The sequence below is a fragment of the Nelumbo nucifera genome, chromosome 5 (genome assembly GCF_055504915.1).
Source record: "Nelumbo nucifera cultivar China Antique chromosome 5, China Antique-T2T, whole genome shotgun sequence".
Classification (NCBI taxonomy): Eukaryota; Viridiplantae; Streptophyta; class Magnoliopsida; order Proteales; family Nelumbonaceae; genus Nelumbo; species Nelumbo nucifera.
This window is the reverse complement of record NC_142653.1, coordinates 21,779,780-21,800,225: the sequence shown is the minus strand read 5'-3', so window position 1 is coordinate 21,800,225 and position 20,446 is coordinate 21,779,780. Positions and strand designations below refer to the sequence as shown.

Sequence of the window (20,446 nt, the reverse complement as noted above, 5' to 3'; positions counted from 1 at the left end):
CAAGCATAAACAACATAAAATAACTCTTGTGACTTTACTTGTTTTTTCTTTCTTTTTTAGCATCAAACAAATTAATTACAAAGAAAAAATGAAGATATTCGAAAGGGAATAAAACCCTATTATCCATTAGTTCAAAGAAACTCAGGAAGACTCTCCAAAATAGAGATGCTATCAAAGCCCTCAAGTTCTTTAAGATATAAAAGAACAAATTGAGGGCAAAGGAGCTAATAACTGTCAGTGTTCTGAAACAGGTAAGGCTCATTTTGTAGGGTGCACCTAACCTGAACCCATGTGCACTCAAATGGATTCTTTGCCATGTTTTGATTCACCCCTCTCAACCAGACTGGCTTTTGACAGCAATCTATAACCATCCTGACCGAAGACAGCAAAACAATACGTGGTCGGAGCTCCAAGTAGTTATATGGACAAACCCTGATGGGAGACTTTAATGCGGTATTGGAATACAACGAAAAACAAGGGGGCAGACCGTTAAATAGTCGGAAAATGGAGGCTTTCAAAAATATCGTTCAAGCCTGCTGCATGATGGATCTGGGTTACAGTGGACAACACTTCACCTGGACCAATGGCAATGGGCAGCAGGGGTTGAGGAACGTCAAGGCGAGACTGAATTGAGAGCATTTGCTAATCCCGAGTGGTGCACTATTTTCCCAAATGCAAAAGTCGTTCATCTCCCTATAACTTACGAGACCGGATCTGCTCTCGCACGGGGCTCACATGCACATCCACCGTGCATTGGAAACATCTCTCGTACTTATAAGTTATTATTCACGGGAGATGTTCCCAATGCACGATGGATGTGTATGTGAGGCGCCCCTATGTGTGGAGCAGCAGATCCCGTTCCTAACTTACTCGGACCACTAGGGTAATCTTTCTCTGAGGTAGTTAAAGAGGCATGGAGAAACCCTATTGGCTTCATCGGTTATTTCTATTTTTAATAACACTACGAATGCTCTCCCCTCTCAAGAAAAGATTAATATTAAGAAAGGGTGTTCATGAAAAACCGAAATATTGAATCTTAAAATGTGATTTAATTGAATTGATCAGTACAGTTTTTGTTTAGAATTTTTGAAAAACCGAAGGGCCGGTTCAGTTTTCGACTAACCTACTAAAAAACTAGTGATTAATTAAATCGACCGGTATATATATTTATATGTATATTTTATATATATTTTTAATATATGTCACATATTTTCTATATATTATATATAAATATATATTTATTATATATATATATATATAAATATATACCTATATTATATTTATAATAATCTATTTATAAATATATTATATATTTTTAAAATATTTATAATATATTATATATCATTTATTATTTATAATATAGTATTATACATATATTTATATAATATATATTATAAATATAAAAAATCAAAAAATCAAAGAATCGAACTGATCAAAAACCAAAATCGATGGATCGATTAACCGGTGGTACCAGTTTGATTTCGATTTGAAGAAATGAAAAAACCAGTACCACCGGGTTCGATTTGCAAAATATGCCCATGATTCGATTAACCAAACTGTGGACACCCCTAATCTTAAGAAGATTGGAAGGCATCCAACACTACCTGGAGGCTAGGCCTTCCCAGTTTTTATCCAAATTACAAGTTGACCTTCAGAATGACTATTGTAGTATGAAAGAGATATTTTGGAATCAAAGAGCTAAGGCTAACTGGTTGGAATGGGGATCTAAATACAAAATTTTTCCACACATTAACCACCAAAAGAAACCATATCAACAAAATTATTTTAAAACCTTATACTCTTCCTCCATATTTATGGGTCTAGTAACCCTCTCTTACACCCCATTATAGAAAATTTACCCAGGGATTTGGAACTCGGGTTTCATCAAGTCTCGGCTCATGAAATAAAAGAAACTGTTCGGTCTCTTCCCGATAACGAGAGTTTGGGACCTGATGGTATCACTGCTGAATTTCCAAATAAATTATGGCACATAGTGGGGTCGTCATTTACTGGGGCTGTGAAGGAATGTTTCGAAACGGGGAAATTCCAACTAATTTCAACCAAACAGCTTTAGTGTTGATCCCCAAAATTTCCAATCCCAAATCCATGAGTCAATTCCGCGCTCCATTGGTCTTTGCAATTCGATTTATAAAGTGATTGCAAAATCATCTGGCGAGGTTGAAGCCATTACTCCCTCAAATCATTTCGCCTAATCTAATCAGCTTAGGGGTAATGTAATAATATATTCTACATGAAGTCATTAATTCATTTATAAAGAAAAAAAAAAGTAAAGAAGATTATTTGAGCATCAAGTTAGACTTTGAGAAGGCTTGTGACAAAATTGAGTGGCCTTTTATTCATAAAACCTTAAATGTGCTGGTATCCCTCCTATGTAGACTAAGCTGATTAGGAGTTGCATCACAACCACATCTGAATCACCGTTAGATTCAATGGCACCAATCTCAACTCCTTTAATCCCTCTAGAGGTTTCCGCCAGGTCTCTCCCCCTACATCTTATTGTGCTTGGAAACCCTTTCCGGTCTCCTCAATCAAGAGGTGCATAATGGCCGTATAACTCCCCTTAAAATATCTAGAAATGGGCCCACCCTACCCCATATCTTTTATGCTGATAGCCTGTTCATTTTTATGAAGGCTTCCAACACCCATCTAAACAACCTATGAGCTGTGATCAGTACTTAGAGAGCATTCTTTTTTTCGATTTTGAAATGGGGGAAATTTGTTCAATGGGATTTGATTTCCATTGACCAAGAATATCATGTTCATTTTTCATATTAATGTGGGGAATAGGGAAAGTTTATTTTCCTAGGTACTCATCTCCTAGGTGGGTAAATAACTTTCCCACCAATGAGGAAAGTTGCTAACACTTGAATGGGACAAAAATACCCCTTTAATAATGGATTTTTATGACTAAAATGGTCATTATCTTATTTACCTGAGAAATAAAAGAATATAGGTAAATGCACTTATCTGGGTAAGTGTTTCCTAGGAAAAGCTTATCATGGTTTTTAAAACCAACTTGGAGACCGAACTGGTCAGGGGTCCGGTTACTGGGTCAAACGGTCAGCCCCTTCTGACAAAAAAAAATAAAAAATTAAAAAAATGAAAACCGGTCAAAACCATTTGAACGGTTAACCGCTTGGGTCAGCGGTTCGCTGACCAAAATCAACGATTTTTATGAAAAATCTGATTTTAGGAAAAACCGGAACTGGTCAGGTGACCGATCCAGTTTTGAAAACTATGAAACTTACCCAAGTAATTACATTTACCTGAATAAATAATTTATTGAAAAAAAAACGAGGCTTTAATATGTTCTGTAAAGCTATCGGGGAAATCATAAATTTCTCCAAAATCTTTATTGTTTTCGTCCAAAAATACAGACACACCCGTTTACTAGCTAGGAATTTGGGTGTGAGAGCCACCTATAAATGGGATAGATATCTCGGTCTTCTGGTTTTCAATTCAAGAGCTGACGATACCTTCAATTCTTGGTGGATCGGATGCACTCAAAATTAGCGGGTTGGAAAGCATCTTCTTTGAGCTCAGCGGGCAGAGATACCTTGGTGAAAGCTACTCTCTCTTCCATCTTGTATCATGCAATGCAGATTTTAAAAATCCCTAAAGCTTGGGATAAAATTATAACGGACTTTTTGTGGGGTTCTAATAACAACAAAAAGAAAAATCATTTGGTAGCTTGGAACAAAATTACCCAACCCAAAAATTCAGGGGGCTTAGGGATTAATGATTTGGGTAATACTAACTTGGCATTCTTAACAAAGCTGGCCCGGGATTTGTTTGATAACCAATCTGAACTTTGGGCCAAGGTGCTTTCTTAGCAAGTACAGGAGGAACCGTCATCTCTTGGATCCTATCTCCAAGCCCGGTGACTCTTGGATTTGGAAAGGGCTGATCAAAGGGTTTGAAATATTGAAGGAGGGGCTAACAAAGGCCATTAGGGATTGGGATAAGAGCTCTAAACAAGGTCAGACTGCCAGGACCCCTCCCACATGGCAATTTGGATAGAGTATGTGGCATCTTATCTAACTAGGGGGATTGGGATCTATCAAGCATTGAGTCTCTAGTTCCCCAAAGTTACAAAGACCGGATTTTAGCCATCCCAGTGAAAACAAGAAACCGAATAGGGGATTTTGGGGTGTGGTGGCCTAATACTAAAAACGGTAAGGTGCCACCTAAATCTGTCTATAATTTTTGGGAAAATTCCCAATTAGTACCCTTTACTTTAGGCCTAGTGCCACATTGGTCCCCAAACTTTAAAATGTGACAATTCAGTACCCGATGTCGTACTTGAACTTTTAAAACGTGACAATCCAATACCTATCATTAACTAGCTATTAACCAGCCGTTAAGTGGCATTTGAAAAAGACATAGATGCCCTTCAAGTGTCATATGTGACCCCAACTTTCTTGAATAGAAGAGGCAAGGATTTGGAGCTGTTAATTTTTTATTAATGTTTGGATGCTTGATAAACAAAATTAGATGACACTCGAAGGGCATTTGTGGCTTTTTCAAATGCCACTTAACAGCTAGTTAACAGTAAGTAAACGACAGGTACTAGATTGTCACACTTTGAAAGTTCGAGTACTGAATTGTCACATTTTAAAGTTCGGGGACCAAAGTGACACTAGGCCTAAACTATAGGATATTAATCAGGATTTTTTCCTAAATTTTTAGATAACTCAAACCTAAACCCCCTAACAGCATTTTTAATCTCATATGATCAGTTCCTTGCCAACCCAAAGTCAAATTCTTCATGTGTTACTCCATCTTGGCAAGATTCCTGTAAGAGCCAATTTAATTAACAGAGGCCTTGTGATCCCCACAAACTATGAATTTTGTTCTACAATTTGGAAACCTTAGATCAACTTTTCAGGAATTGAGAGTTTAGTAGACAAGTTTGTACGTTATGATTCAACTAAGGGCTAATAGCATATAAGGGCAACTTTTGGGCCCTAATATCAATAAAAGTAATATTTAAAAAAAAATCAAAAATAGGGTAACTTTTGAAAATTAATATCAATAAAGGGCAGAATCACTGTTCATCTTCTTCCTCTTGCAGTCTATTCACCAACGCCACCGTCCACCGCTTCCTCCAACAACATTGTCGGAGGTGGGCGGAGGCAAAGGTGGCACTGGTGATTATTTCTTTGCCCAACGCCACCACCTTCGTCTCCGCCTCCGGCAATGTTGCCAGAGGTGGGTGGAGACAGAGGCAGCGGCGATGCTGGTGGGCAGAGGTGGCGGCGTTGGTGAATAGACTGCAAGAGGAAGAAGATGAACAATAATTCTACCCTTTATTGATATTATTTTCAAAAGTTATCCTATTTTTTTAACTCTTTAAAAAATATTACTTTTACTGATATTAGGGCCCAAAAGTTGCCCTTATATGCTATTATCCCTTCAACTAATCTTGTCAATGCCATCCAAAATCCCCACTTACCTCTGAAGGAGTGGCTGGAAACGAATCTCCAAAAACTTAGAGATAGAGAGCCTACTGGTTTTTGCTACACCATTTGGCTAATCTGGAATTCTAGAAACAAGAAAAATTTTAACAATAAAAACACAAGCCCCAACTCCCCGATATCTCTTGCATTCTCATATGTTGATAACTATACTGTTGCGCTTGAAGCTAACAAATTTATTGAGAACAGTGTTACCAACAAAATCTGGAAAGAGATCAGTTGGAAACCTCCAAACAATCATTGGATCAAACTCAACATTGACGTTGCTGCCAAATGAAACAACGGTGGTGCGACCATTAGTGGAGTTCTGCGTGATTACTTGGGTACAATGGAAAGACAGGTTTGATGCTTATATTAACAGATATCACATCTCCGCCCCACAACTCCCCACAAAATATTCCCGCCATGTATTGGGAACATTTCCTGATGGTGACATCATCAAGACTGGTACTATCATCGAAAGATGTTCACAATACACGGCGGGATGTACTGTGGGGCGTTATGGGGCAGCTCCTGGTGGGACGGAGATGTGAACTCATATTAGCAGTACTTAGGCTCCAAGAACGTCTCAAGCTGCCAAGCTGGCATGGAATTTGGGACATCGAAGGATTATTCTGGAATTAGACTCTATCAACAATCCAACTTCTCAATCAAACTGATAACATACCTTGGAGATTGAGTTAGCTAATCTATTGCTCCAAAGGAATCATTGTTACAGGGAAGCCAATTAATGCGTTGATTTCATGGCTAATCTTGCCTGAGCTTAAAAGAAAGATTCATGTTTTTTTATTCCCCCCGCGTCTAGGGATTTATCATCTGATTCTAGCAAATGCAACGAGGCCTCTACCTCAAGACTAGGGGTGCTCATAGTTTGGTTAACTAAACCGTGGGATATTTTTTTAAACCGAACCGATCTGATCAGTTTTTTAAATATTCAAATCGAAACTGAACCGATGCAATCGGCAGTTAACCAGTGGACCGGTTAACCACAACTCGATTTTTCGTTTTTTTATGCAGTTAAAAAAAACTAAAACGTCAGTGGTTGTTGTTGGTGCCAGACTGGTTGGTGTCGGTGGTTGCTGTCGATGCCGAACTGGTTGGTGCAGGTGTTGTCACTTGTCGGAGACACTGAGAGCCTGAGAGCTTGTCGGAGATGCAAAGAGCAGAGGTGAGAGGAAGAAAAAAGAGATACAGAGATCAGCCCTTGCTTGCTGGCGAGGCGGCGACCGCCGGTGTTGCCGCTTGGTGCTGTCATGCTGGTGGTTGGCGCGGGCTGCGCGGCCGTCTGGAGTGGAGAATAGGAAGATAAGAAGAAGAAGATTGGAAGATAAGAGAAAACACACACAAGAGAGAGAGAGAGAGAGAGAGAGAGAGAGAAAAGAGAAAATAGTCAAAAAAAGTCTACACTCGCAATATGGGGAAAAGACAAGAAAAATAAAGATTTGATTATTGGCAAAACTTTCAATGAAAGTTCAAATTTTAAAAGAAAGGCTGAAAGTCTGCTAATTCTTTTATTTGGTTTTCAAAAAAATAAAAAAATATAGTATATAATATATATATTACTGTATATATCGTTCGGTTCGATTAACCGCTAATTTTTTTAAATAGTTAACCGAAACAGAACCAAAATTAGCGGTTTTTTAAGAATATCAAACCGAAACCGAACTGACTAATTCGGTTAACCGATTTTTCGGTTCGGTTTTGGTCACTTCGGCTTTTCGGTTTTTCTTGCTCACCCCTACTCAAGATTTCGTGCCCAAGGGTAGAGGTGGGATTAAAAGTGTTTTATTATTTTACGTAAATTACTAAAAGCTCTCCAAAGTTTTTAGTTGTCGTTAAACCTCTCCAAACATTGGTAATTGCAACTATCTTCCCTCTTTTTTGACATAATTATAAATAGACCCCTTTGTCAAGATCTTCTAAAAGGTAGGGGCGTCCACAGTTTGGTTAACTGAACCATGGGCATTTTTGTAAATCAAACCGGTGGTACCAATTTTTTCCATTTCTTCAAACTAATACCACCGGTTAACCGGTCTGCCAGTTTCGGTTTTTGATTGGTTCGGTTCTTTGATTTTCCAGTTTTTTTATATTTATAATATATATTATATAAATATATGTATCATATTATATTATAGATAATAATTGATATATAATATATTATAATAATTTTAAAATATATAATGTATTTATAAATATAATATAAGTATATATTTATATAAATAATAAATATATTTATATATAATATAAAAAATATGTTATATATATAAAATATACATATAAATATATATACTGGTTGGTTTGGTTAACCGAAAACCAAACCGATCCTTCAGTTTTTAAAAAATCCCAAACCGGAACAGAACTGATGATGCGCAATCCGGCCGGTCTTAGCTGTCAACGACCTTGCCTCTGAATTGAGTAATTGGGGACCTGAAACAGGGGAGATGAAGAAGCTCCGGGGAGAACCCGGTGTAGAGGCTCCGAAGCTCAAGTTAGAATCCTTCAAAGGCAAGATAAACCAGATAGCGCAAAGTTTGCATACCTTGTTCTTGGGGGGTAGGGAGCCTTTTATAACCACCTCGCGCACTCACTTCCAGGCTTCTGTCAGATCGGGCCTGACTGTCTCTGAGCTCCTGCCAGTTTGGATGTCATCCCTTCTGGCCGGGCAGAACCGCCACTGCTCCTTTTGTCGGAGCCGTTTCTGCGGCTGGGGACGACGGTGGCAAGTGGCGGTGGCAGGAGGCCGTTTGAAGTGCGGTTGTCAAGCGTCAGATCCCAAATCAGTCAGGTGCGCCGCCCTTGGAAACGGACATCCTTGGTGTCAGGTATGGTACGCTTGGTTAGTCTGGCGTTTCGGAGGCGAAGTGCCGGAGTAACGGGGGGAACAAAGTCTTGAGTTCGGTTTGGGGAGTGCTCCGAGCTGCCATGGGCCAGCTCGGGTCACGGCCTTGTGAGGTTTAGGGCCCAGAAGAGAGTTCGAGCTCCCTGTAGGGAGCTCGGGTCCTTAGTAGCGAGCTCGGGCTCCTAGCAGGGAGCTCGGGTTCTTAGTAGGGAGCTCGGGCTCCTAGTAGGGAGCTCGTGCTCCTTTTTCTTTTGGTGCTTGTGTTTTGGGCGCTCTGTTGCCCCGAGCTGTTCGCTTTTGCCACGCGTCGAGTGATGGCGAGGTCGGGCCAAATTTCCCTTCATCAATTGCCCCCCACTCCCTGCGCCAAGGGTCTTGGCGCGGGGAGTTCCTAAGGCGGGAGGATTTTGGCCCGTAATTTGAATTTTATTCAACTGGTGGCGCGCACTTTGGTTTGATTTTTCAAAAAGGCGCACGTTTGGGAGACGTGACGGTAGCCGTTTTCTCAAATTTCGGGAATCGTGCTGCAGCCGCTTTTACTGTGGGGAGACGTGCGCTGACACCCTGTCAGTTTCGAAAAGGCGTGCGCTGGTCACGTCTCGGCTTCTGAAGACGTGCGGTCAGCGCGATTGTGGGCCGTTGGATCGGCTTCGATCTGGATCGTCGTTTTCCGGTTGCTGTGGATATAAATAGCGGGGGGGACCCCAGTCGCCGCTACTGTACCTCTCGAGCTCGCGTCTAAGTTTCAGCTCGCGTCCCAGGTTCCTCTTGTTCGAGCTTTCGTGGTCTACTCCAGTCTTCTTCCCAGGTGAGTTCTTTTCCTGGAACCCGTCTTCTACCCCCTGATGTCTAGCTCGGATGGCTCAGACAGTCCAAGCGGGTCTGATGCAGGTTCTACGAATCGTTTTGCATCCCCCGGTAGTTCTAGCGAGCCTGATGTAGATCTTGAGGAAGAGGTTTCGAGTAGTTTTGCGTCCACCTCTCGTCGGGGTCGGGCTCCAGACCAGTTCGGACCTTCGACCATGACGCCTGAGGGACTCCAATCCCTCATAAACTACTATAACTTGCCCGGGGAGTTCGCCTACTTTATCCCTACGGGTAGCTTTCCTTGGGAACATGGTCCTGATGAGATCGTGATATTCCGGGAGCAGCTCGCTGCGGGGCTGCGGCTGCCTTTCCATCCTCTTCTTGTCGATGTCCTGAACCACTTCGGTGTGACGGTCGGCTTCACCCGAACTCCATTAGGATTTTAGTGGGGACGATCTCCCTATTCTGCGAGGAGAACTTTTCTTTGGACTTGGAGATTTTTTCTTCTATTTTAATGCTTAAAAAGCAAGCGGGTCCCCTTCCTGGGCGTAGGCGGGCATACAACCTGTCTCCTCGCCCTGGCTTCAAGCTCTTACACGAACTCCCTAATAAGGTCCCGGCGTGGAAGCGGGACTATTTCGGGGTGCGAAGTGCGCTGGGGTGGCCGTTTCAGACCGGCTGGGGGATGGCCGCTCCCGACTCTGGCATCACACTTGACAAAGAGACGGTGAAGGGCCTCCATCAATGGGCGCGGCTTGGGCTGAAGTGTCAACAGTATCTGACGGAGGCCAAGCTTATTGCTGCTGGCCTGAGTTCGGGTAGGTTCTTCCCCTAGCGATCCTATCTTGCTTTTCTTTTGCTTGTTTTATTGATGCCGAACTCCTTTTCGCAGGTGCGATGGACTCTCGAGGGACCCGAGGTGGGCACTTGTTCCAGGGCATGAAGAGGAGAAAACGGGTGGCTAAGCGAACTCGCACCGAGCTACCCCAGGGTGCGGAGCCCGAGGTGCCGGACTATTCGGCGGAGGATCAGCCTATGGAGCCCGAGATGGTTCCTCCTATGCAGGAGCCGGCGGGGGCTCCTTACGCCGAAACTACTCACACATGGGCTCCCGCCTACTCTGGGTCTGCCCAAACGCGAGCTGGGCCATCAGGCTCGGGGGCCCCGGGGGACTTTAGGAGTGTGTTGTCGCCTACTCACGCTCTTCAGAGGAGTAAGGAGGCCATTTTCCCCGAGGAAGTCGCGGCGTGGACTAATCTTCCTCTGCACCAAGTGGCCTGCCGTGCCGTTACCCATGCCATGGTGGTAAGTGATCTCCCTTTTTTAGAGTTCTTCGGCTTTTATTCTTCTATTCGTTCCTCTGATCACTTGTTTCCTTTCGATAGGTGAACTCTTCTATTCACGCCTTGGCGAACCAGGTGGAGAGGAGCTCGAGGCAGGCGCAAGCTACCGAGGAGGCTGCTCGTGCTGCTGAGGAGGCTGCTCGCCTCGTGCGGTCTAGGCAGGCGAGGTCTCAGAAAGATGCTGAGGCTATGGGAGTGGTTGTGAAACATATGGCAGAATTGAAGCTGGACCTACAGCATCAGGTCGAGTATCTTCAGGAGGATATCAAGGAGAGGACTCAGATCTTCTCTCAAGGCATCGAAGATGCGAAGAAGAAAGTTGTTAGTGATTATATTGCTTCGTCGGACTTCGATGATCTGATGGTGGACTCCTACAGGAGGGGTTTCAAGCTAAGCCGGTGGATGATCCGGAATACGTACCCCGAGCTCGACATCAGCGCCATATCCACTTCGCGTATTACTCAGGAGATGGCCAACGCTGTGGATGGTGAACCGGACTCCGAGGGGGAGGCAGGGCCTTCGGGTATCGCCGAAGTGGCTTCTGATAACGAAGAAGTAGCCCCGGACTTGTAAAAAATGAAATGGCTCCTCATTTTTTTTTGTACACCTCATTATCTGAAATGAAATGGCCTTTTTGCTTAAGTGTTGGTTGTCCTGTCTTCGAGCTGTGTTTTTTGCCGAACTGACTATTTCGGTCCTCTACTAGTTCGTTTTCTACCTCGGCTTCGGGGTACTTGCCTTGGCAGTCTATAGGTAGTATCGCCTTAGGTTGACAATGTTCCATGCTCGGGGTACTCGTTTTCCCTCTAGGGTTTCGAGCTCGTATGCCCCCTCGATTGCTTTCTTTACTCTGTAGGGTTCTTCCCAATTTGGTCCAAGTTTCCCTACGGTGGGTTCGGGCACCATGACCTTACGGAGAACCAGGTCGCCGACGCGGAAGTTCCTCTTCTTTACTCTGGCCGTCTGGCGTTATAGTACCGAGCTACTTTTTGCTGGTAGGCCGCAGTTCGGATGTGCGCGAGGTCTCTCACCTCGTCCAGTAGGTCGAGGTTGGTGCGTAACTCACCTTCGTTTGTCTGTTCGTCGTATGCTTCTAGTCGCAGCGTAGGTACTTCGATTTTTGCCGGGATCACCGCCTCGGTGTCGTAGGTGAGGTTAAAGGGCGTCTCTCCTGTGGCGGTTTTTTCCGTGGTTCGGTGAGCCCATAGAACACTTGGTAGTTCGTCTGCCCATAACCCTTTGGCTCGGTCTAGTCGTGCTTTCAGTCCGCGGAGGATGGCTCTGTTCATTACTTCTATTTGGCCATTTTCCTGCGGGTGTGCGACCGACGTGAAGTTCTAACTAATTCCCATACTTTTGCACCATTCTTGGAACTTGATATCCTCGAACTGTTTGCCGTTGTCGGAGATCAGTACCCGAGGTAGCCCGAACCGACATACTATGTTCTTCCAAAAGAAGTTCTGTATGTTTCGTGCTGTAACTATTGCCAGAGGTTCAGCTTCTATCCACTTTGTGAAGTAATCTACTGCCACCACTAGGAATTTTCTCCCGCCTGTCGCTGGTGGGAATGGCCCTAGAAGGTCGATGCCCCATTGGGCGAAGGGCCATGGACTGGTGAGGTATTTGAGGTCGGCAGCGGGCTGATGGTGGATATTGGCATGCTTCTGACACTTGTCGCATTTTCTGACGAGCTCGATGGCCTCTATCTTCATCGTTGGCCAGTAGTATCCTTATCGTAGTGCTTTTTGGGCAAGGACTCTGCCCCCCAGGTGTCCGCCGCACAAGCTTTCATGAGTGTCGTAGAGTACCAGCTCGGCTTCGGCTGGGCGCAAGCACCGTAGGTAGGGGAGCGTGTAGGATTGTCGGTACAACCGTTCGTCTATCATGACGTATTTGGCTGCCTGGCGCTGCACCCTCTTGGCTGTGTTGCGATCTGGGGGAGGGTTCCATTTAGCAGAAAGCTCGCGAGTGGGTCGATCCAGCTCGGCTCTGCTTCAGTGATGGGAGCGACCTCTCCTGCCCCACCGAGAATGCTGGGCCGAGGTAAGTCCTCTATGTACACGGTTCTCATGGCGTTGTGACTCGTGCTGGCTAACCGGGACAGGGCGTCGGCCTCAGTGTTCTCTAACCTCGGGATTTGCCTGATGAAGTGTGACTGGAAGTTGAGTAGAGCCTCCTTTACTTTTGCCAAGTATGCAATCATAGTGAGCTCGCGTGCTTCATATTCGCCCGTAACCTGGTTGACCACGAGCTGGGAATCACTGCAGATAACTACGTGCTTTGCTCCAACCTTGTGTGCTAGGTTCAGCCCAGCTATCAGTGCCTCGTACTCCGCCTCGTTGTTGGATATCGCGAACTCAAAGCGTAGTGCGTATTCCAACCTTGTCCCGCTCGGGCCGCGTAACACTATTCCAGCCCCACTGCCTTACTGGTTCGAGGAGCCATCTACGTGAAGGATCCAGGGCTCCTCATCCCAGTTCGCGCTTGGTCTAACCAGGAGAGATACTACGCTGGCTGCTACTTTACGAGGTTCGGACTCGATTGGCTTGGGAGCTCCGAGCCCGCCCGAACTGGGGACCTCGGGCTCGACCGGCTCAGGGGCTTTGGGGCTAAACGTGCATTCTGCGATAAAATCTGCCAAGGCTTGGGCCTTAATGGCAGTTCTCGGCTTGTACTGAAGATCGTACTCGCTGAGTTCGATGGCCCACTTCGTCAGTCAACCGGAAACCTCGGGTTTGAGTAAAACTTGTCTCAGAGGTTTGTCGGTCAGGACGATGACGGTGTGAGCCTGGAAGTACGGGTGGAGTTTCCGAGCTGCTATCACCAGTGCATATGCTAGCTTTTCTATCTGCGGGTACCTTGTCTCTGCTCCCTGCAAAATTTTACTAACATAATATATGGGTCGCTGGACCCGGTCTGTTTCCTTTATTAGTACCGAACTGACCACCTCGTCGCTTGCCGAGAGGTACAGTTCTAAGACCTCGCCCTCCTCGGGCCGAGCTAAGGTTGACACACTGGCGAGATAACCTTTTAGCTCGTCAAACGCGAGCTGGTAGTCTTGGGTCCACTCAAACCCTTTGCCTTTGATTGCTTTGAAGAAAGGTAGGCAGTGGTCAGCTGACTTGGACATGAAGCGGCTTAGAGCGTTTACGCGGCCATTTAGCCTCTGAATTTCTTTTACTTTCCAAGGTGATCTCATATCTAGGATGGCTTTTATCTTGTCCGGGTTGGCCTCAATATCGCGCCGATTGACAATGTAGCCTAGGAATTTGCCTGAGGTGACGCCAAAGACACATTTGTTGGGGTTCAATTTCATGCTAAACTGACGCAGGATTTGGAAGATAGAATCTAAGTCTTGTATTAATTCTTGTGAAAACTGTGTCTTGACGACCATGTTGTCTACATAGCACTCTATCTTGGTGCCAATCAGGGGTCGAAACAGCCTATTTACAAGTCTTTGGAAGGTCGCCCTGGCATTTTTTAATCCGAAGGGCATGACCTTGTAACAATACAGCCCGAACTCGGTTATGAAGCTGGTTTTTTCCTCATCGGACTGGTCCATCCGGATTTGGTTGTAGCCTGAGTAGGCGTCCAGGAAGCTTAGCAACTCATGTCCCGAGGTCGCGTCCACGAGGCGGTCAATTCTGGGGAGGGGGAAGCAATCTTTCGGGCAAGCTCGGTTCAGGTCGGTGTAGTCAACGCACATGCGCCACTTGCCGTTCGCCTTTTTTACCAGCACAGGGTTGGCCACCCAGCTCGGGTAATGGACCTCCCTTACGAAGTCTGCTGCGAGGAGCTTCTCGACCTCCTCGTCGACCGCCCTCCAGCGCTCTGGGGCTAAGTTGCGTTTCTTCTGTCTAACGGGTCTGACTATAGGGTCAGTGTTGAGTTTGTGAGTTATAAGGCCGGGGTCAATACCGGGCATATCGGCCGCGGACCATGCAAAAATATCTAAATTTTGAAATAAAAAACTCACCAGTTCGGTCCGTAGGGGTTCTTCGATGGAAGCACCAATCTGGAGTGTGCGAGCTGGGTCCGTAGGCGAAGTCGGGATTGCGACTGTTTCTTCTGTGGGCGAAGCTCGTTCCTCGCCTTGCTCCGCAGGGCGCTCCAGATCGAGGTCGCCGATTGCCTTGGTTTTTCCCTTCAGGGCGGCAACATAACACTTGCGGGACTCGAGCTGGTCGCCCCGCGCTACCCCCACACTGAAGTCCGTAGGGAACTTCATGGCCAAATAGTAGGTGGAGACCACCGCCCGTAGGATATGCGTGATCGGCCGCCCTATTATGGCATTGTATGGGGAGGGGGTCGCGACCACCAGGAAGTCATGGTTGAGTCTGACCGCGCAAGGCCATGTGCCGATTTCCATAGGTACTGTTATTTTCCCGAGGGGCCTGACTTCCTCTCCGCTGAAACCCACCAGGGGAGTGTTCGCGGGCTTTAGTTCGTTCCTCCGTAGCTGTAGCTGGTCAAACGCTGATTTAAAGAGGATGCCTGCCGAGCTGCCCGAATCTATGAGTACGCGTCTGACCTCGAAGTCGCTGATCCTTAGTTTAATGACAAGCGCGTCATCATGGGGGTAGCGGACTCCTCGCGCGTCATCCTCTGTGAAGAAGATTGGTTCTTTGGTCTTTGGTCTCTTTGGAGGGTTCCGCTCCTCGAGGGCCGCTTCGCGAACTGAAGTCCGAGCTGCTGCCGAGGTACACCCTGCTACCACCGAACCTCCCCCAATTACATGGATGGTTCCCCGAACTGGCATCTCCACCGGAGGCTGTCGCTGTAATGGTTCGGCAGGCCTGCTGCTAGATTAGGGGGCATCCTTTTCGTGCTCCCCTGGTCGATCTGCCTTATTGTTATTATTGTTGTGCTGGACAAAGTTTCTCAAGTATCCGCGACCGATGAGCCCCTCTATCTCGTCCTGGAGATTATTGCATTGCTCAGTACTGTGACCATGATCTTTGTGGAAACTACAATACAAATTCTTATTTCTTTCGTTTGGATTTCCCTTTAGGCAAGGTGGCCACTTCACGTAGGGGGCGTCCTTGATCGTCATTAAGATCTCGGTCCGCCTTGTGTTCAGTGGTGTGTAATCCGTCCAAACTACTAGGGGAGCTCGGAATGACTGGTTCGGCTTCGGCTCTCGGGCCGAGTTTTTTCGGTCGACTGGGTTAGAGGGCTCGCCCTCCCTCTTTCTTTTCTCATTTCCGCCCTCGGTTCGTTGATTGATTTCTTCCTCTGTCCTCATGAACTTGTCCGCGAACTTGAGGAATTCGGCCACGGTTGCGGGCTGGTTAGCTACCATGTGCCATTTGAATTCTTTGTGCGTTACCCCTCTTTTTGCCGCCGCGAGCTGCACCGCGGGGTCTAACCGCGGTATCTGCAAGCATGCTTCGTTGAATCGCTTGATGTAGCCCCGTATGGATTCTCCTTCCCTTTGGACTACTCCGAAGATGCTTTCCTCTGCTCTGGGGCACCGTTTGCTGGTGACAAAGTGTGCGGTGAAGACCTGCACGAACTGAGCCCAGCACTTTATCGACCCGGGGGCCAAGTTCCTGTACCAAGTGCAGGCTACCCCCCGGAGGGTGGTGGTGAAGGCCACGCACATGCATGATTCGCTGGCCTTGGCGAGGTGCATTTGGGACTGGAAAGCGTCAACGTGGTCGTTGGGATCGAAGGACCCGTCATACTTGTCCAGAGGCGGGAGCTTGAAATCTCTGGGCAAGGGGACCGCCAGGAGTTCTGAGGCGAGGGGGGAGGGAACTGAGAGAATCGGGGTGACTCCTGCCTCGTCCGAGCTCGTCTCTTTGCCTCTGAGCTCTGACAGGACACAGGTGGCGGTTCGGCGACTTCGCCGGTGCCTTCGCTGTTGAGTGGGCCTTGTACTTGCACTGCTGGCCTCCGTGCTGCCGAGCTCGATGGGCCCGAAATGCTGGTAGTTCGCTGCTGCCAGTGCGCTGAATCGGTTTCCCGCGAGTGGGAACTCGGGCTTGGAGCGCCGAGGTGCCGATCTCGCGGGCGAGGTGCCTGACCCGCCTGCGAGCTGCGAGGCGGGGATGACTTTTTTCTCTCTTCGGCCTGGGGAAGAGGCCTGACTATTAGGGGAGTTCTAGGGCCTGGAGGCCTTGCCTTGGTGGGGGCGTCCATCCTGTGAGGAGGCCTTGGCCGGCCTCGGAGCAGGGTGGCGAGGTGGAAGTAGTGGTTGGTTCAGTGGCAGTTGGGGGAACTGCTGTTGATAGTGATACTGGGAGATGTTGTGCAGCACCTGGTGCTGGTGAAGCTGGTGTTGCTGAAACTGTTGCATTTGGGCTTGCATTGCCCGCATGCACTGCATCAGGTCGTCCAACCGGTTTTGGCTGGCTGCCAGGGGGACGGCAGTTGGTTCAGTAAAGGTTGTCTCAATAGGGGGAGGAAAGGGGATGCTTGTGGCAGGGAGGTTTATGGGCGCCACTGCTTGTGGCGCACTTAAACTGGGGATTCCATCCACCGAAAGGGGGATGGTGAACTGTCCAACGCACACCACGGGAACTTGAAGCTGTTCCCCGGTGGTGTTTGTCTCTGTGCCGCGTCCGGCGTTGCTGGAAGAGGTCATGAGCGTTGGGTTTTTTGAAGAAGAAAAAAGGGGGTATGAGAGTTTGGAGGGAGGCTTTTTGAAGCGATTTCCCACAGACAACGCCAATTGATGATGCGCGATCCGACCGGTCTTAGCTGTCAACGACCTTGCCTCTGAATTGAGTAACTGGGGACCTGAAACGGGAGAGATGAAGAAGCTCCGGGGAGAACCCGGTGTAGAGGCTTTGAAGCTCAAGTTAGAATTTTTCAAAGGCAAGATAAACCAGATAGCACAAAGTTTGCATACCTTGTTCTTGGGGGGTAGGGAGCCTTTTATAACCACCTCGCACACTCACTTCCAGGCTTCTGTCAGATCGGGCCTGACTGTCTCTGAGCTCCTGCCAGTTTGGATGTCATCCCTTCTGGCCGGGCAGAACCGCCACTGCTCCTTTTGTCGGAGCCGTTTTTGCGGTTGGTGACGACGGTGGCAGGAGGCCGTTTGAAGTGCGGCTGTCAAGCGTCAGATCCCAAATTAGTCAGGTGCGTCGCCCTTGGAAACGGACATCCTTGGTGTCAGGTATGGTACGCTTGGTTAGTCTGGCGTTTCAGAGGCGAAGTGCCGGAGTAACGGGGGGGACAAAGTCTTGAGTTCGGTTTGGGGAGTGCTCTGAGCTGCCATGGGCCAGCTCGGGTCACGGCCTTGTGAGGTTTAGGGCCCAGGAGAGAGTTCGGGCTCCTTGTAGGGAGCTCGGGTCCTTAGTAGCGAGCTCGGGCTCCTAGCAGGGAGCTCGGGTTCTTAGTAGGGAGCTTGGGCTCCTAGTAGGGAGCTCGTGCTCCTTTTTCTTTTGGTGCTTGTGTTTTGGGTGCTCTATTGCCCCGAGCTGTTCGCTTTTGCCACGCATCGAGTGATGGCGAGGTCGGGCCAAATTTCTCTTCATCAAGAACCAATCGATTCGATTAACCGTATTTTACGATTTGGTTTTCTCGATTCGGTTTTTCATGGACAACCCTACTAAAAGGAGGTGTTAAAATATCCAAAATACCCATGTTGTAAATTTTGATGAAAATGTTTATTTTTCACGTTTTCTCTTGCAACTACCCAAAATACCCGCTTGTCCAAACCCTTTCAATCTCCTTTTTGAAATTGATTTATTTTTCAAAATTGTCTTTCATATCAATCACCCAAAGGAAAATATATTGTTTACAAAGTTTATATTGTTTTTTTTTAAGAAACTAGCCTTAATAGTAATTTGTATAGGTATTTTAGACATTTTTGTATTTCTTATTAAAGAATTTCTATTATAAGGGGTCCACTTGCAACTGTGCCAGAAAGGTAAGGAAAGGTAACTGCAATTACAAAACGTGAGGGGAGGTTTCAGCAATTTTCCCTAACGAGGGATGTCGCCTGTTTGTATTTAAGGGATTTGAGAGGAGTTCGACGTGGCTTTCTGCATCCTGCGTGCGAATTCGATTACAAAATATTGATCCCACAGCATGTTCTGGCTGCGCATCGGGGACATCTCTCGTATTCACGGGGAGATATGTTCCCAATACAAGATGGAATGTATCTGTGAGATCGGTGTGAGGCGCGTTTTTTTAAGCAAATCCCAATTCGTAAACACTACCGTAACCGCTCCGGATCTCCTGTGCACGTGAATCCTGCCCACGCCTACCCATAATACATTATCCCCGTGAATTGGGAACATCTCCCCCTACTATGCAGAGGATGAGATGTTCTCCCTGTGCTGCTGCGATAAACGTGGGCAGGAGATCCGGACTGTGGCTGGCTTTGCTGTGTTTAAGTTAGTACTGGTGCAGTGCCCTCTCCTCTCTAACTAACCCCGACTGTATCAACACCGCTGTCGGAGGTCGTGTTTCAGTTATTATGGACCTGGACTTAGACGACCTAGGCATCGAGCGCCCCGATGGCTCAAGCCAGGCTGCTTCCAGAAAACCCTCAAGGTTCCTGCCCAAATCATCAAAGCCGAAGCTCCGACCGAAACCAGAACCAGTATCAGAATCAGAACCTGCTGCCCTTCCTGTAAAGAAACAAGAAGATTCCCAGCCATCACTCGATGCCACTGTCAAGGCAGCCTTTGAACCCTCTCCACCGCCACCTGCTTCTTCGACTCTCAATTTTATGGCCAAAGAGGAGGTGGAAACGAAGGCGGAGGCGGAGGTGGTCCCCATGGAAGAAGACGGTGACGAAGATCGAGTTGTTCGCGAAATTGATGTCTTCTTTAATCCTTCTCCTCTTGATACCGATACTCAAGTAGGCTTCACAAATGCATACAGTCTCTATTTCTATACATCCGATTGGATTAACGTGTGGTTATGCCTTCTTACATTTTCCTTTTTTTCTATATTTTACTTCCAGTTGTATGTTCTTCAATACCCTCTTAGACCTTGTTGGCGTCCTTACGAACTGGATGAGAGATGTAAAGAGGTGTATATATAGATTTTTTATAAGCGATATTCACTTTGCCATTTGACATTGCTAGTTGTTTATGGTTTGTTTATTGGGTGTCTCATTATTGGATATTGGTCATTCAGGTTAGAATAAAACCAGAATCTTCAGAAATTGAAGTTGATTTGCGCACTTATGATGGTGATAACTGTAACAATGATGATGCCGCCAAGAATAGGAAAATGACAAAGCAGGTTTGTTGGTAAATCGTTTTCTTTGTTATTTCTTATAACCACATTTGCATATTCTTTCGACAATTGTTATTTGCATCTCTTCTTCTTTTTTTATGTTTTTGCATATCTGGTGTTTAATCATATATTCATTTGCCCAAAGCGTTGAGCTACTAAATATCCAATTGAGTATAGAAGAAATCGGAGGTAGAGAAATCTAAAACAAGAAATAAATAACTGTTGGGATAGAGTGAGCAAGTAAAAAGGGAAAATCCTGAATATTGTATCCATCAGAGTTCATCGGATATTTCCTCTGTTAAAACTGTTAATTTCACCTTTTTTTTTCACGTTGTAGAGCAGTTGTGCTGTCTTTGTTCTTTATTATTTCTCCATTGCCATGATCAACTGGATCAATTTAGTTAGTTTTAGTAGTGATTGAATCAAAGACCAATGGGACAGAGTGAGCTCACTGTTGGAAGTTAAAAGTTAAAACCTTATGGAGCTTCTGTCCTAGTCTCACGTGATTAATTGCAGGAACACATCTTTACATAAAATCACCCTTCAACTGAGGGGGAACTACTCCCATCCATAGTGCAGAAAAAACAGATCATCGTAGGACATGGAAAAATAAATAATACTAGAAGGCTATAAATTAGATGAATGTTTAAAATTTTATAATTTCGGTAAATTGTCTACCATATAAGTTTTTTTTTTTTGTTAAGGAAAAAGGTAAAGTATTGTATTACTCAAAAAACAAGCCAAATCTGCACAAG

General features: G+C 46.2%; 1 protein-coding gene across 2 annotated transcripts in view; it reads left to right on the top strand.

The window, feature by feature from the left end:
- Positions 1-18,753: 18,753 nt before the first annotated feature.
- Positions 18,754-20,446, top strand: part of LOC104595743 (SIN-like family protein) — a 42,638-nt gene continuing 40,945 nt past the window's right edge. For both annotated transcript variants that reach the window (XR_016076234.1, XM_088887710.1), the window contains exons 1-3: positions 18,754-19,308; positions 19,414-19,482; positions 19,590-19,697. Coding sequence is in view for 1 of the 2 variants with exons in the window: in XM_088887710.1 (XP_088743836.1) it covers positions 18,922-19,308; positions 19,414-19,482; positions 19,590-19,697 (564 nt within the window). In the remaining variant the exon portion in view is untranslated. The remainder of the gene's footprint in view (positions 19,309-19,413; positions 19,483-19,589; positions 19,698-20,446) is intronic.